We start from the raw sequence: 13,900 nt of genomic DNA, 5'->3' as shown, positions 1-13,900 counted from the left end.
AATGAGGGAAAAGGCATACGTTATTCGTGATGAACCAATAACAAACAGGAGGTCAGAACACACAGGGAGGAGCAGAGAGAGATGGAGGCTAAAGGAACATGTCTCATGTCTTACATTACATTTGCGTTATGTTTTACAGTTAATAATCCCAATAATCCCAATAATCCACTGGTTAAACCCCTGGATTATCCTTTCATTTGGGACAGTGGTGGCAAACAAGCACACAAAGCCTCCCCCATTTGAAAATCTGCACTTAACCATCAGTCTGTGGGACTTCCTTTTTATCATGGCCGGAATTAGCAAGGCCAGATTTAGATTTGATTCATTCTCACTGTCATTTTTAGCACCAAGTTGTGGTTGTGGTTTAGTCATGTCCAGTTTGCAGAATTTTGCTGTGTATTTCCCAAGTGACCTTCTGTAGGAAGTGCAGTAGTTGTGAGGTTACTGGAGGATGAGTGGGTATACCAGTATGTCTTACTTCCTTCTTTTTAAATGTTTACAGTAATTTTAGTCCTGGAAATTATGTCTTCAATTTTGATGTTGTCAACCAGCACATGACACAGAAACTCTGCTTTGTATGTCAACCATTACCATCGGATTCCCATCTGGAGACCTACGTACCTGTGGATCTTGGGTACAGCCCAGATCCATCATATCTGATCCAGAGTGATCAAGGAAGTGAAAAGTGGAATTAAGTGAGTTGGATTATTGACCAGTGGGATTAAGTGAGTGGGATTAACTGAACTGAGCAGGGAGGTATGAGGTATCTATGAGGATGCATTACGTTTTACAACTCCAGTAAATTCAATTACATTTTAAGTCAAATAAGTAAGTTGATCATACTGCAGTATGTCCCCTGAAACAAAAATGTTCTTCCTCCAAAAGTGAAACAACTGCTCACCAAAACCGCAGCTGATCACTGTTGTAGGAACAACACCTGACAAAAGCCATGATGGTTTTTCACTCATTTCTTTTTAGTTTGGTTCCTGTAAACTGTTTTGGTGTTTTGGAGGAAATTATCCATTTTTCTCACCCAACATATTTGTGTCTCTTTCACAGCAGTTCCCATCAGCTTACTCATTACTTACGTCATTAAATCCCAAAACTCAACATCACAATCATGTTAAAACACACAAGCGCTTCTATCTAACAGAGGCTTCAATGACTAAAATAAATGATTTTATGAGATTATGCATTAAAGATCTAATATGTGCATAAGCACAAACCTGTTCTGCCCTTATTACAGTACATCAGAACACATCTTAACCAGTTCCTAAGCCTTCCAGCAACAACGATCCTTTCACCTAGTTTTAGTAAACACTTCATTGTGTCCTCTGTAGCAATCAGCCTTTATTTTATGTAAACGTCTGTAGCGTTGGAAACTTCCTCAGACTGTTTTAGGTTTTCCTATGTAACTGGGCGGTGGAGTGAGGGCACGGTGGTGTGGTGGGCCGTGTGCACTCACACCCATCTACACTTTCCACTGCCAGCTCAAGAGGAAGTCAGGAAACTATACACTTCCTGTGACAGGAACCACACGGTCAGCCCACATATCTGTCGTCACATTACATTCAAACAAGCACCCCCAGACACACACACACACACACACACACACTTATTCAGAGCCATTCTCCGTTGTAAAATTTACACTCATGTAAGTGTATGTCTCCTTGTCTCTTCAGAAGTGCACTGTTTTCACCCTACGTACATGCAAACACACACCTGTATGCAGATGCACACACACCCTCTGATCACACACCCTCTGATCACACACACAGACTCCACAGCGATTCTCGTGCTTACATATGCCTTGCCATCTCCATCACACATGACACAAGGATAAATATTTGGACCTATGTTCAACTGTTCAATGTTTCAGTAATTTTTGCACAACTTGATGTTGCCTATCAAGAATCGTAACATCAAAATTCACAACAGGTGTTTGATCCATGAATCGATCAATACATTTCCTGGTTCAGTTAGAATTGGTACTTAAACAGTCCAAATCATCATGTTCACATTTTGACACCGTGAGACCAAGACGACACCTAACAATTGATCAACAGCACCTCGCAATTGTGAGGCTTCAAACAGGATGTACACAGACACAAGTGGCCACTGAGCTTAGAACGTCAGCAGGTTGCAACACAGATAGAGTCACAGAAAGGCGTACAAGGGGTCGTCTTTTGGTCACATCCCACACTGATGACCGCTGCATTGTGAACAGTGCCCTGTGGAACTAGATGATCAATGCCACAGAACTCCAGGCACATTAAGGGAGAGGCACCCAAGTGTCATGTCAGACCATTCAGAACCATTTACGTCAGAGTGGGCGGCGTGTTAGATGACCTGACCACACCACCAGGCACAGGCACGGGCCAGGGAGCATTTATGCTGGACGAGAGACCAGTTGACCTCAGCTCTGTTCACTGATGAAAGTCAATTCACGCTGAGCAGAAATGATGGCTGCCAACAATGTTGGAGACCTCAAGGGGAGAGTTATGATGTTGGAGACCTCAAGGGGAGAGTTATGATGTTGGAGACGTCAAGGGGAGTGTTATGATGTTGGAGACGTCAAGGGGAGCGTTATGATGTTTGAGACGTCAAGGGGAGTGTTATGATGTTGGAGACGTCAAGGGGAGCGTTATGATGTTGGAGACGTCAAGGGGAGCGTTATGATGTTGGAGATGTCAAGGGGAGTGTTATGATGTTAGAGATGTCAAGGGGAGTGTTATGATGTTAGAGATGTCAAGGGGAGTGTTATGATGTTGGAGACGTTAAGGGGAGCATTATGATGTTGGAGATGTCAAGGGGAGTGTTATGATGTTGGAGATGTCAAGGGGAGAGTTATGATGTTGGAGACGTCAAGGGGAGTGTTATGATGTTGGAGATGTCAATGGGAGTGTTATGATGTTGGAGACGTCAAGGGGAGCGTTATGATGTTGGAGATGTCAAGGGGAGTGTTATGATGTTGGAGAAGTCAAGGGGAGTGTTATGATGTTGGAGACGTCAAGGGGAGTGTTATGATGTTGGAGAAGTCAAGGGGAGTGTTATGATGTTGGAGACGTCAAGGGGAGAGTTATGATGTTGGAGACGTCACGGGGAGTGTTATGATGTTGGAGATGTCAAGGGGAGCGATATGCATCAGCCATTGTTGTCGCCAGATGCCTTTGGTGGTGTTGGTGGTGTTACAGTGTGGGCAGGTGTGTCTAGTCAATACAGAACTGCCCTACACTTTGTGAGTGGTACAGTGACGAGCCCACACTACTTAAATAACATCAGTGATCCAGTCATTGTGCCTCTGCATGAATCACAGACAGGGGTTCCTCAGATGGATTGGCCTGCACTTTCTCCACACCTGAATCCCATAGAAAACCTACAGGATCAGCTGAGTCACTGTGTAGAGGCTTGTAACTCTGAACCCCAGAACCTCAGTGACCTGAGGGCCCTTCAAGAAGAGTGGGACGCCGTGTCTCAGCAGACCATAAGACGACTTGTGAACAGCATGATACGCTGTTGTAAAGATGTAATTGATACTCATGGGCACATAACAAGCTATTGAGACATTGACATTTTTTGTTGAGTTATACCTGCCACTGCTTTTTGTTTCAGTAAATTGTTTGAGATGAGGAAATCACTTAAATGCCCTACTTTCATGACATAAAATTACTGTAGTCTGAACTTTTTGAATTTTCCATAAATGTAACCTTAAAGTCAAATATATATCACGTGTGGGTGGACCTAATACATAATAAAGCATAATACTGCAGTGTGAGTTAGGTAACAGATTAGCACATGAGTGTGAGAACGTCACGAGCCCCCAGAATGATGAAATAAGAGACAGGATGTGCCGAGGAAGAGGAAGCCTGCTGCGTTAGCCCACTCAACACTTCAAAGTGATGGGGGGGTCTGTTGGTCGGGCTGGGGGAGGTGGGGCTCCATTACAGTGCAACATTCACCAGAACTGATCAAAACCCCCCCCCCCCCACCACCACCACTCTCGGTTTCCAGACGGATATGGTGTGTGTTCGCAGCCCACCATCAGTGCATTTAATGCTAGAAAAAGCCAGGACACAGTTTCAGGACACGAGTTCAGGTCTGTCACTTCCTCACGGAGATTCTGCAGCAGACACCCATAGCTGAAGGTCATTCATGTGCTACTCAGAAGTTAATAATAATTCCTTTGTCACCCCTCATCTAACTTTTATAGGTGCTCAATACTAATATCGGTCATGTCAGGCCAATCATACCAACAGGGCACGCTCCGAGCTCAGTAGCAGAGAGTGGGGTCAACAGACAAACATAATGAGGGCAGCTGTGTTTGTTGTAGTGCGTATTTGTTTTGTATGAAAGCCAAAGTTGCCCAACTGGTTTTAGCTGTCAGAGCATTATTGAGTAGAATGTGAATGAATTAGAACCGACTTTATGCATAACCGAACCAATACACGATCATCGTCTGGGCTGCTGGTTTCCAGTGTAAAGTGGTCAGGCAGAGTGTGAAGGATTTTTTTGTAGTAATAGTGCAGTAGTGTGGGCAGTAGTGTGAGAGTGTGAGCAGGGTGTAGGCAGTAGTGTGAGAGCATGACTGAAAGGCGGTGTGGGAGGGAGCCAGGGCCTGCTTAAGAGAAACGACAGGAGAGGAAGAGCAAGCATCTCTCCAGCTGAGGAAGAGAATGAGCACAATACAAGATTCCTTTTTTCATGCCTATGGGGGAAATGGGGGCATTACAACAGTAGCTGCACCACAGAACACACACAGATGAAGACTGAAAACAGGAGGAATAAAGTCCAAGTGACCCCCCCCATCCACTGCACATGTGACACACACACAGACACGCACACACACAAACCCAATCCACTGCACACGTATATGTATATATATAGTATATATAGTATAATTACTGTTACATAAAAATACATACTACATTATTGAACTAGTCTAAAAATAAACAAAAAAATTTTTTATTCCACAACAGTAATTCCCATCATTATATCAGACTTTACCGGCACTAATATGCTGACATTTTAACATTTTCTCTATGACTAAGATTTTAAATACTCATGTCATGGTCAAATGGAAAACATTTCACTTGAGACTGAGTTTCACCAAATGACTTAATATTTCCTTAATATTGTAGTCACGCTGTGCACTCCTGCAATTGTGCAACAAGTGTGTTGCTATAGGCATGAGCCCCAAACCTCCATCACAGGGGTTGTGTATGGTAAACACGCATGTGTGGCTGATGCACCCTGAACACACACCTCATGGGCTCTCCCAAACACGACACCTGCACTGCTACATCACCATCACCAAACACGCCGTCACCGCCCGCGACGTCACTTCATGGCACCATGGTTCCGGTGAGTCTCCACGCTCAGCTGCAGCTCTGGGTGTGGACGTGTCCCGGTTCTCACTCTCCTGCTACACCAGTGAAACACAACACGGCTCCTCACACGCGGTAATGAATGGGTGTCACAGGGACAGAGTGAAGTCTAGTAAAATGAGACACAGGGACAGAGTGAAGTCTAGTGAGATGAGACACAGGGACATTGCGAAGTCTAGTGAGATGAGACACAGAGACACTGCGAAGTCTAGTGAGATGAAACACAGGGACACAGTAAAGTCTAGTGAGATGAGACACAGGGACATTGCGAATTCTAGTGAGATGATATACAAGGACACAGTGAAGTCTAGTGAGATGAGACACAGGGACACAATGAAGTCTAGTAAAATGAGACACAGGAACACAGTGAAGTCCAGTGAGATGAGACACAGGGACACAGTGAAGTCTAGTAAAATGAGACACAGGGACACAGTGAATTCTAGTGTGAAGAGACATAGGGACACAGTAAAGTCTAGTGAGATGAGACACAGGGACACAGTGAAGTCTAGTGAGATGAGATACTGACACACTAAAGTCTAGTGCAGGGGTTCTTAACCTTTTTCACTGTGCGACCCCCCTTTTAGGCTCCGGTAAATTTCGCGACCCCCCCCCCCCCCCCCCCCCCCCCCCCGTTTACGTTCTAAACACTCCACAGCTTTTGATTGCAAACTCGAATGCTTCGTCTGCAAATGGCGTAGCAACTTGGAGGGCCTGAGACTTTCCTTGGCTAGCACTTCGCCACAAACAAGACACCAGGGTTGCCAACTCTCACGCATTGAGCCTGAGACACACGAATTTGACTATTTTCACACGCTCTCACGCCACACATCCGATTTCTCACGGCGAAAAAAAACTAGTTTATTTACCTCTGATCCATATCTATGATTCAATGAGTTACTAGTTCGCTCTGGCACCAATCACCGGTGATCGATCGATCGCGATATAACACTTAATTTGTGTCCATTGTACACCCGCCCGGTAACAATTTACACTCGCCACCCCCTCCAGGTTCAAATCTCACTCCAAGCGATCTTGAAAAGTTGGCAACCCTGAACACACTGCGGTCGTGCATCCCCTCCTTCGCTTGTCTGCGTAAATCCATATTCTAAGTACTTTTCATATTTTCTCACTTTCTTCGTTTTTTTCTGTTCTGAAGTTCCTGGAAGTGGGCGTTTTGCATCCCCACTTTCAGTTCGACGTTCTACAAAACGCTCCATGTTAATCCAGCCTGGACGAGCGGAGCCACAATGAGGCAGTTTGATTCAATAAACTTTACTGAATCAACCTGCCTCATTCTGAGTCTTGATTCAGGTTCGCGCATGCACGTTGTGGCTACGCTTGTCCAGGCTGAGTAAAGAACAACAAAATTTAGCTCCGAACCTGATTCGTCGCACATTTAACTCAGAAAACACCTTATTTTGTGTCACATTCGCGACCCCCCTTGGAAGTACGTCGCGACCCCCAGGGGGGTCGCGACCCCCAGGTTAAGAACCCCTGGTCTAGTGAGATAAGACAAAGGGACATGGTGAAGTCATGAAATGATGGTGTTCTCCAGTACGCAACCCCTCTGCCGCAGGTAGAAATGTCTCACTAAAACCTCCCAAGGACTCGCTGTCTTGACAGAGTTAAGCTCAACAAAGAAACACCTGGGTGAGGATTAGTAGCGAGCTAAACTGAACAACACACAGATTCTCAAATTACTGCAAGTGGAATGTGCCTGCATGCTCCCCGGTGATGCCACAAAATCTGCTGAGTCATGCTGACAGAGACACTTAGGAAGGAACTTACACTGGACATCCAACAGATGCAGCTGTGGACAGACTCATCCAGCATGATTTCATGGATGTAGAGATGGGAACAGATGGAATCCAGGACATAACATCCATCCACTTGTCTGACTTCAGAAAACATATGATTACACGTTTGGCGAAACTCTAATCCAGTTAGCAGAACCTTTCTCCAGCTACATAACCAGGCTTATGGAGCCAAGGTCCACCCTTCTGTGCCCACAGCCCAAAAATGTGGCCCAAAGATTACAACTGATCAGAATGAAATGGAATGGAGACACACCTGCTGTATGTGCTGAAGACTCTCCTGTACCAGAAATTAATTTAGAAGAAGCTTCAAATACTGTGTTGACACCCACAAAAAAGTTTTTAAAAAGCTGAGAAATTATACATAGTGGCAGTGCTGAGTGAGCGATAAACGGAAGCCATGACATATTCTCAAACATGCTCAGTACACCAGTGTTGAAACTAAAGCCAGATTGGCTGAGAACACAGAGGCCTCTACAAGAGGAACTCCTCATCTCGCTGCCAGAACTTGAAGCTGGTGGTATCACTGGGTTAGGGGCCGTCAGTAACGTGGGCATGTACAGGAACCAAAACATCCCTTGACTCATCTCCTAGCACAGCAGCAAGATACAGCAGCTGTGCCACCACTGCGCGGAATTGTCTTTCGAGAGGTGTGAAGTGAGAGGTGAGAAGTGTGAAGATGAAGTACAGAAGAAGTATAGATAGCTCTGCAAAGAGGTCATAGAGGAAAGTCTCACACAATCCAGTCTGAGCAGGATTTCAGAGCTGCTTTATAGCTTGCATTGCAATGTCAGCTAAAGAACAGATCGAATTTCTCTTTAACCCACGTGGGGTTCAGCACTTTGATGGAGATCACGAGAGAGAGATTAGGTGAATCTCACAGCTCTCAGAGCGTCACCGAGGAGGTCCTGGGGATACAAGTATTCAGAGCCACTTGTGTTCTGTGATGTGGCTGACCCTGACCTTGACCATAACCTTAACCTTGACCTTGACCCTATTCTACTTAACCTTCTGTTAACGGGGAGATCCAAACCAGATTGTCCTCCCATAGTGCACATAATGCACCCGTGAAACCTGGAGGCACAGTTGAGAGCAAGCAGATCACAGTCAAGAGTTAACAGATCACAGTCAAGTGTTAGCAGATCACAGTCAAGAGTTAACAGATCACAGTCAAGTGTTAGCAGATCACAGTCAAGAGTTAGCAGATCACAGTCAAGAGTTAACAGATCACAGTCAAGTGTTAGCAGATCACAGTCAAGTGTTAGCAGATCACAGTCAAGAGTTAACAGATCACAGTCAAGTGTTAGCAGATCACAGTCAAGTGTTAGCAGATCACAGTCAAGAGTTAACAGATCACAGTCAAGTGTTAGCAGATCACAGTCAAGTGTTAGCAGATCTCAGTCAAGTGTTAGCAGATCAGATTATTATTATTATTCTAATTATTCTAATTATTATTATTATTATTATTATTATTATTATTATTAATAGTCGTAGTAGTAGTAGTAGTAGGCCTAGTAGTTTTTTTTTATATTTTTATATATATATATTTTTTTTAAATAATTTTATATTATTAATGTGCAGTCAAAGCATGACGTTTTCCATTTTGTGTATTTCATGGTATTTTAATACTTTCATTACACGATGCTTAAACGTATGTTAAGGGATGTACGTGGGTTCCATATGAAGGCAGAATGTTAAAGTAAATTAAAGTAAATTCATTTTAACAGAAGTTCAGTTTAGAAGATAACATGATTCTCTGGATAACCCACCGTCTTCATCCTCATCTTCAGTAAACTCATTAAAAGGCTGTGGTGACGTGTTCTTTGAGACCGTGACCTCAGATTACAGATTGCTGTAGATTAGCCTCTCCTGTCTGCTTATTTAATCCTCCCGTAATCGCCCATTCACAGCTCACAGTAGCTGTTTGTTTAATTTACTAACCGGAAACGGGTCTCGCCGTGCAGGTCTGTTTTGTCGCGAGAACAAACGCGCTTTGTGGCACTACCGTTTGTACGTGCAGAGAGCATGTTTTGTAAACTCGGAGGTATGATTTCAGCAGTAGTGATGGTCTTGTGCATTTGTTCATCTCATGAACAATCAAGGGTCTCTTTGCATGGTTTGTGTCTACAGGGCGTTGTCGAAGAGATTACGTAAAACGAATATAGTAAAAAAATGTATTTTTTTCTTACGTTTTTAGTTTTTGTTCAAATGCCCAACGCCCTTTTATATCTATTGCTGCCCACATACGTCTGCACCTGCATGGAAAAATACTGTAAATGCAATGAGCCCTCCCGCTCACACACACACACACACACACACACAAAACACAAGCATGATCCATATATGTTTACACGTGTGTGTCATGGCATCAAACACAGTGACTCATTTGTGATTCAGTGGAAGTAGCTTTCATATTCGCTTCTCTGTGCACGGAGGTGTAGTAGAAAAGCCACCGAGACACAATGCGTGTGTGTGTGTGTGTCTGAGAGAGTACATGGGGCAGTTGCTGTGTTTCTGCAACACACGTCACACAATCCAAAAACACGGGGGTAACCCAGCCACCACGTGCCTAAGGGAATAGGAGGGCTTGCGCGTCAAAATCCAAATATGGTATACCGGTCTGAGGTGAATGACCATATATGGAGTTTCCGTGTATGACGTTTGTTATTCGAGTGGAAAAAAGAAAGGAGGCGGAGCTGTGACGTGTGGGCCGCGATACAAAAGCGCTCGCCCTCCCCTCCTCTACAGAGAAGCACATCTGGTAACAATAAGGAAGTTTGAAATTGATGTTTTATTTACAGTTAAATAAAAACGTAAGGTCAAAGATAGTATATGTGAAGACGTAATTTGAAATACAACATTAGAGTGGATTTTTTTCTGTTGTCTTAATTATTTAAAAAGAAAAGAGCAAGAAAAAAAACATTTTAAAAAAAGACCTGCTTTAAAAACGCGTTGACAGTTTTGTTGTCAAACTGTGTGGAGATTTTAAAAAATCTACAAGCCTTTGGTATTCGTTAAAAATAAATACAATTAATACAATTACATCACTTGAAGGTGATGGGGATTGTTGACCTTCTAGAGATCACAGGTAGCGAATTGGTTCAGATTTTTCGGACTCCTCCGCCAGAGTTCTTCGCCTCGAAGGGATGCGTCGTCTTGGACTGCAGACCCTTCCTCGGCTTCTCCAGGGTGCACATTCGTGATTCCCACAACGTGAACTGGAACTCCATGCTACGGCGAAGGTCTAAGAGCTCCGTGGTGAGTTTGGAGTGGCTGCTGGCGGACAAGTCGCTCCTGGGCCGCCTGCGAAACGGGGAATTCTCGCCTGTAGTGGTACTGGATGAGAAGAGTCAATCGGTGGGCGAGTTAAAAAGCGAGAGTCTGGCCAGTCTTCTCATCAGCGCGCTGCAGTCAGAGGTCCAGACGGTCACTACGCAGATTTGTTTCTTACAAGGTAAGATATTTTACAAACTATATTATTAAACTGTTTTGACACGTGATTAAGCATAGGCTATATTTCATTCTAAATAATTCTAAAACGCACTATATTTAATTACATAAATATTTAAGCAAACTAGGCTTAATGGTCTCCTAAATACACAAATTTAAATGTATTGATTTATGTAGTTATAATTAGAATGGAATTTGTTATTTCTGTTATTCTAGCTCATTCTCGAATACCTAAATCTCTGAAATCATTTATCAGTGTAATATTTTTACATTGCGATATCTTATTCAATTAACTTTTCCTTTTAGGTGGATTTGATGGCTTTATAGCGGCCTATCCTGAGCTTTGTGTCAACTCATCGGTCGTGTGTGGTCTCGGCGATCCGGAGCCGGTGATGTCCGGCAGAACGACACCCCTCTATGATCAGGTAAGCTTGTGCAGATGGACTGAAGCGATGTAGCTTTGTGAACTGAACAGAAAGAAAATCAGAGGAGATTATTTTGAATAAAGAAGGAGAGAGAATTTTGACATGCGTATTGGACAATCTTAGATCAACTTCCTAATTAATACGCAGTTTAATTTAATACGCAAAACACTGACGAAAATTTGACTTAAAAAAACGTGTCTTAAAAAAAACTTTCAAATCTAACCAAACGATATCTAACCAAATGCAATCATTAATGTTCCGTAGCAATCTTGGAAAACTAGGCTATTATAAGAAATAGGCTAGTAAAAAAATAAATAAACTGCGAAAAATATCATTGTTAATTAAGGAAACGCCGAATCATAGATATGTAGAAAAAATAATAATAAAAATTCAAATCCTTGACCTTGGTCCGCGTGCGTGTGCAGGGCGGCCCGGTGGAGATCCTTCCGTTCCTGTTTTTGGGCAGCGCGCATCACTCCTCGCGCAGAGAGACGCTCGCGCGCTGCGGCATCACGGCGGTGCTGAACGTGTCCTCGTCCTGCCCCAACCTCTTCGAGGAGGAGCTGCGCTACATGACGCTGAGGGTGGAAGACAGTCTGGCCGCGGACATCCGCGTGCTCTTCCCCGAAGCTATCCAGTTCATTGGTGAGTATCACGACGCCGTTATGTTAGTAACTTTCGTGGAACGGTGATCTTTGTTTTGCTTGTGTTTGCGCAAGAAACGACCAAACGAAGTGTTTTCTTCTCTCCGCCCCGTTTTCAGACTCCGTGAAGGGCAGCGGCGGGCGCGTTCTGGTGCACTGCCAGGCCGGCATCTCTCGATCTGCCACCATCTGCTTGGCGTACCTCATCCATGCCCAGCGTGTGCGGCTGGACGAGGCTTTCGACTTTGTAAAGCGCCGGCGACAGGTCATCTCTCCGAACCTCGCCTTCATGGGTCAGCTGCTCCAGTTCGAGACCGACGTCCTGTGCTCCTACACCGTTGTGGGCCCAGACGACGCAGCGTCCTGTTTCCGTAGCTGCACTCCCAGGATAGACTCCTTTAATAGCCCGTCCCCCAGAAGCCTCACTGGACCTTAGAGGTGGAGGTCTGTCCCTTCATTTCAGCCCCGAATGCCATACCATGCAGACGTCCTAACAGCAATGACCACAATGTCTCCTGGAGCTGTGGCCGTGATTCAATGAGCGAAGCTTGTTTTCGAACTCATCTGAGCTGGATCTAACCTGTAGATCCCGTCCCGATCACAGCATGCCTTTCAAAGACGGGCCTCTTCTGGTTAATGTCCTGAGAGGTCTCCGAATTCACACTGGGACTCAGGCAGAAACACTCTTACACAATGAACGCGACGATGTGTGATGTAACATGGTTCATCTGGTTTACAATGTCAGAGGGCCCTGACAACCACCTACACATGACACTCAGCAGATCTGTGACTGAACGGTGTCACTGTACCATCTTCACAACATAAATGTTCAAAATGTGTTGCTCCAGTAATAAAGAGCAGACGTCTGGCTTCAGGCCCCAAAAGTCTTAAGAATTAAGTGGAATTGAAGCAGCGAGTTGTGAGTCTCGTAACCCTCGCATAGCCACATGTGAAAGGAGGCAGCGGGGCCCTTAGGCTGGCGAGACCCTGTGTCCTTACGCAAGAATAGTGGAAAACAAACTGCCTGATATTGTTTAATTTCTATAGTTACTGGTGCTATTTATAAACAGGGGAGAAGCTAAGTGGTCAGAGCTGGGACGTGGATGTGGAGAAGCGTAATATTTCATGTTTCCGGTCATTCCCTTTATCTTCAGGACTCCCCCAAGTATGATCGTGTCTTTGGCAATAAGCTTCGGTCGTAATGGCTGAACGTGCTCCGGTCGGCTTGTTTGGTCGCATTGCTTGGTTGGTTTGCCGTGATGCAGATCTCGAGGTTCACCACACTCAGGGAGGGGTCAAAGGGCAAAGATCAGACCTGTCCAACTGTGATCTCCAGCTACTAACGAGAGCAGGTATACCGCACTAATGTGTGTAAAGCAATATGAAGTGTCCAATCCGTGTTAGTGATGCCACAAGAATTTCAATGGCTACTTATGTTTTACGGTTCTTCCCAATCACTCATTCAGAACATGGAGGAGAAGAAAGGGAGAAGTGATTTTTTTAGTAAATATTTATATTTATCCATTGAGCAGTGCACTTTATTGTAAATATTTTTTCAATATCATGTGACAAAGCAATTGTTAAATTATATTGTTAAAAGTACCTCCAAATGTCTATTAAATAAATGTGACATACTATATGGCATTGTGTGTTTGTTACTCACCATTTGACCAAACTGATTACATTTCACATTATCGTTCTCATTTTCAATTATTGCTTTGCACTTATATGATCATATAGTTCAATGAAATGACTTCTAAATTTTTTTATGAAATAATGTTTTGTCTTTGGAACTCATTTGCCCTAAATGATTGTAGGTTTTGACATTGGCAAAACGAAAAAGAGAAGTTGGTTGACCACTCATAACAAAGAGAATAGCGCCCTCTGTCGACCACAGGAGAATAATAGAAGAAACGGCCACGGAGTGGCAGCATTTGACTGTGAAATGGTGATCAGTCACAGTTCAAAAGTTAATACTAAGCAGGCTAAAATAATTCTTCTTCTCTTCTTTCGGCAATTCCCGTTTAGGGGTCGCCACAGCGGATCAAACTCCTCCATCTGGCCCTGTCCTGAGTGTCCTCCACTGACACACCAGCCACTCTCATATCCTCTACAACTGCATCCATAAACCTCCTCATAGGTCTACATCTCCTCCTCTTACCTGGGATTTCCATCCTCAAGAC

At 44.1% G+C, this 13,900-nt stretch overlaps 2 protein-coding genes and 1 long non-coding RNA gene across 4 annotated transcripts in view; 2 read left to right on the top strand and 1 right to left on the bottom strand.

Moving 5' to 3' along the window:
- izumo1 (izumo sperm-oocyte fusion 1) overlaps nucleotides 1–1,111 on the top strand; it is a 7,054-nt gene extending 5,943 nt beyond the window's left edge. The window contains exon 9 of one of the 2 annotated variants that reach the window (XM_076989041.1): nucleotides 1–1,111. This exon is cut by the window's left edge and continues 506 nt beyond it. The gene's annotated coding sequence lies outside the window, so the exon portion shown is untranslated. The other variant, XM_076989040.1, reaches the window with a different exon arrangement.
- Nucleotides 1,112–9,941: 8,830 nt separating this feature from the next.
- dusp2 (dual specificity phosphatase 2) lies at nucleotides 9,942–13,354 on the top strand. Its single transcript, XM_076989014.1, has 4 exons — nucleotides 9,942–10,652; nucleotides 10,955–11,073; nucleotides 11,499–11,718; nucleotides 11,837–13,354. The coding sequence occupies exons 1-4, from the start codon at nucleotides 10,256–10,258 to the stop codon at nucleotides 12,151–12,153; spliced, it is 1,053 nt and encodes a 350-aa protein (XP_076845129.1). The 5' UTR covers nucleotides 9,942–10,255; the 3' UTR covers nucleotides 12,154–13,354.
- Nucleotides 10,322–11,609, bottom strand: LOC143490335 (uncharacterized). The gene is made up of 2 exons (XR_013124936.1): nucleotides 11,477–11,609; nucleotides 10,322–11,115 (listed from the first exon to the last, which is right to left on the bottom strand). It is a non-coding gene; the product is annotated as an uncharacterized LOC143490335 (long non-coding RNA).
- Nucleotides 13,355–13,900: the final 546 nt, after the last annotated feature.

Source organism: Brachyhypopomus gauderio, unplaced genomic scaffold (assembly GCF_052324685.1).
Source record: "Brachyhypopomus gauderio isolate BG-103 unplaced genomic scaffold, BGAUD_0.2 sc65, whole genome shotgun sequence".
NCBI classification, from domain to species: Eukaryota; Metazoa; Chordata; class Actinopteri; order Gymnotiformes; family Hypopomidae; genus Brachyhypopomus; species Brachyhypopomus gauderio.
This window is presented reverse-complemented; position numbering and strand designations above follow the sequence as displayed.

What these genes read in the sequence shown, in the direction of transcription:
- dusp2 (XM_076989014.1), top strand. Translation starts at nt 10,256, where the DNA reads ATGGGGATTGTTGACCTTCTAGAGATCACAGGTAGCGAATTGGTTCAG. An exon ending in GCAGATTTGTTTCTTACAAG is followed by an intron (nt 10,653 to 10,954) that starts GTAAGATATTTT and finishes TTTTCCTTTTAG; the next exon opens with GTGGATTTGATGGCTTTATA. An exon ending in CGAAGCTATCCAGTTCATTG is followed by an intron (nt 11,719 to 11,836) that starts GTGAGTATCACG and finishes CCCCGTTTTCAG; the next exon opens with ACTCCGTGAAGGGCAGCGGC.